Genomic DNA, 3,076 nt, shown 5'->3' with positions numbered 1-3,076 from the left:
TCATTGTTGTTTGGCGGGCCCAGGCTGGATTCAAACCTGCCACCTTAGGTGTATGTGGCTGGCGCCTTAGCCACTTGAGCCACAGGCGCCAAGACTGTGTTCTTGTTTCTTTCATTCACTGGAATATAAACTTCTCAAGGGAGGGGACCTTCTCAATTTTTGTGTCTTCATTGTAGCCACAGATTTTAAATGGATTCACAATAAAGTTATTAAATGAATAAAGAAACAAATTAGTTTTACAACTAGAGCATTGCTCTCACATCCATCCAATCCTGTACAGAAAATGGTTTCCCTCTGCCCCAGATCCCAAATAGCAGAAATCAGAGCAACCAGAAGGGAGAAGAGATTCCTTTGCATCAATAGAAAGAAGTGAAAGATAAAAGGTTGCTGGGTGAGATGGCTCATGCCTGTAATCTTAGCACTTTAGAAGGCTAAGAGGGGAGGACTGCTTGATGCCAGTTCACCACCAGCAATGCAGTCAGACCCTGTCCCTATAAAAAATCATTAACTGGGTGTGGTGGTGTGCCCCTGCAGGTCCAGCTACTTAGGAGACTGAGGCAGGATAGTGTGAGCCTAGAAATTCAAGATTATAGTTTATAGTGAGCTGTGATCAGATCACTGCACTGTAGCCTGGGCAATAGAGAGCCAGTCTCTAAGAAAAAAATATAAGACACAAAGTCTAAAGAATTCAAGGTAAAGAGGAGAAAAAAAGCACTGATGAAATCCCCTCCTGTGCCTCCACACAAGAATACTTGCCCATCTACATGCACATAAGGCAAGCACATGTGGGGTGGCACCATACAAAAGCAAGCATGACAGACAAGATCCTTGCCCTCAAAGAGCTTACATCCTAGCAGCTAAGAAAAATATGTAACTGGGGAGAAAGGCAAATACTATGAATAAATCAAACGAGCAGATTCTGGAGAAGAGCCTAGGGAAAGAAGTCCTTAGCCAGGTTGGTCAGAGGAGGCCTAAGGTAAGAGAAACTTGGAGCCAGCTGGTCTTGCAAGGATCTGATGTTGGTAATTTCCACACAAACGAAAGGCAAGTGCAAATGCTTTAAAGCAGAAATGAGGGCTCGGCGCCTGAAGCTGAAGCAGCTAAGGCACCAGCCACATACACCAGAGATGGCGGGTTCGAATCCAGCCCAAGCCCCCCAAACAATGACAACTACAACCAAAAAACAGCCGGCGCTGTGGTGGGGGCCTATAGTCCCAGCTATTTGGGAGGCTGGGGCAAGAGAATCGCTTAAGTCCAGGAGTTGGAAGTTGCTTTGAGTTATGATGCTATGGAACTCTACCCAGGGCGACAGCTTGAGGCTGTCTCAAAAAATAAATAAATAAATAAACAAAGTAGAAATGAGACTCGGATATTTAAGAAAGGTGAGTATAGCTAAGGTGGCTAAGGAAGAGAAAGAGATGCACGGTCAATGGTCAGTTCAGATGGAACCTTTGTAAACCAGTTACATTAGCAGATCCTCAAAGACACTTTACGAGATAGATTACATTATTAACCCCATTTTACAGCTAAGAAAAGAGAGGCTCTGAGAGATGAAGTGACCAATCCTAAATTATACTCCTAGGGGAGAGGCTGTCTGGAACGAGCCCGGGTGATCTAATTTCAAAGCCCAGGCTCCGAAACACCATAGCTTAGAGCTCCCTCAAAAACAGGGAAACTACCATGTTACTGGGCATTTATTATGTCTCAGATGCATGGACTAGACTTTAATCTCCGTAATTCAGCAAAGTGAGATCATGGTGCTCCTTTTACAGTCGGGGAGACTGGCGCGCTGTTGGATTAGAGAAGGATGAATTCAGGGCCTTCACCAGCGTTCGGGGAAAGAGGAGATGGCGAGGCAGCCGGCAGCTGCACGCATCCCGCAGCCCGGGTAGGGACAGGCCTCGCTGCCGCACGCCCTGCTCACACTGCAGGTGACCCCGGCGCCTAGAAGAGACGAGCGGGCGCCACCAATGAAGAGCGGCCTTCCCAAACGGCGGGGCGGCGGCGCAGCCAACCAGGGAGGCGCTGAAGGGGAATGGGCGGGAGCTCCCCAGGCTCGAGTTAGGCCGCGTCTCGGGTGCCCTCGCCCCTCACAGGCCCGGACCACCGGGGCCTGGGCCGGAGACCTAGGACCTCGCAAGGTGCGCCAAGGCTTCTCTGCAGAGGCAAAAACCTTGCCTGAGTGCACTGCCCGAGGGGCAGGCCCATACTCCGTTCTCTCGAGAAGCGGAGTCCTCGCTTCCTAGCGCTCGGAAGTTAGGGAGCGCCTCCTTCCTTACCCCCCAAGAGCAACCCTGCTAGGCCGTGAACGCCCTGCGCCTCACCTCGTGGGGATGTGGGAACCGAGGAGGGATTCCCAGCCGCGGACTGTAGCCGGCACCACCCGCTCCTGCCGCCGCTCCGCCTCACTTTCAAACCCCGGCAAAATGGCGCGGCAGCGAGGCCGGGGCCGGGGCGCATGCGCGAGCTGGGTAGAGGCAGGAGGCGGGGCTAGGAACGCTGCTCTGGTCCCACCCAGGCTCGAAAAGCCAATTGGGACTCTGGTTTGTTTTTGCGCTGATGTCACAAGTGACAATGCCCTTTGGTGCTGAGCATTCCAACCAGCTTCAAAGTCCATTTTACTGAGAGGAACGCAGATTCAGCGGGTAGCTGTTGGTTTGCTACCTATTTTGATGTCAGGGCTTAGAACGTAGTAGGTTTTAAATGTTGAACTGTCCAAAGTCATGCACATAGCATCTCATATTAAGAGAACTTCCCCTCCTCGTGGAGCTTCCATTTTAGAGGGCAACATGGAATAAACAAATGAATAAGAATTTCAAATCTAGGTAAGTGCTGTGAGAAGAGAATATAAAACAAGATGATATGGCAAGCAGTAAATTGGACGGTAAACGGGATACTCAAGAAAGGCCTCTGAACAAGTGATAACAGACCTGAATTTTAGCCAGGAGACAGTTGAGTGACAGATCAGCCTGGCGAGCATTCTAAAAGATTTGGATAGCAATAGCAAAGGCTCTGAGACAGGAACGAACAATTCTGGGGCTTAGTGAAGTAGAGGGTGGCAGGGAATGAAGTTAGA

The 3,076-nt window shown here is 49.9% G+C and overlaps 1 protein-coding gene across 1 annotated transcript in view; it reads right to left on the bottom strand.

The window, feature by feature from the left end:
- Nucleotides 1-2,522, bottom strand: part of CSE1L (chromosome segregation 1 like) — a 44,701-nt gene extending 42,179 nt beyond the window's left edge. The window contains exon 1 of the mRNA XM_023511982.1: nt 2,325-2,522. Within this exon, the coding sequence (XP_023367750.1) occupies nt 2,325-2,460 (136 nt within the window). The 5' untranslated portion in view covers nt 2,461-2,522. The remainder of the gene's footprint in view (nt 1-2,324) is intronic.
- Between the last annotated feature and the right edge of the window lie 554 nt (nt 2,523-3,076).

Source organism: Otolemur garnettii, unplaced genomic scaffold (genome assembly GCF_000181295.1).
Source record: "Otolemur garnettii isolate 467f Iridium unplaced genomic scaffold, OtoGar3 scaffold00023, whole genome shotgun sequence".
NCBI classification, from domain to species: Eukaryota; Metazoa; Chordata; class Mammalia; order Primates; family Galagidae; genus Otolemur; species Otolemur garnettii.
Note: the sequence above shows the minus strand (reverse complement) of the source record. Positions and strands in the feature narration are given on the sequence as shown.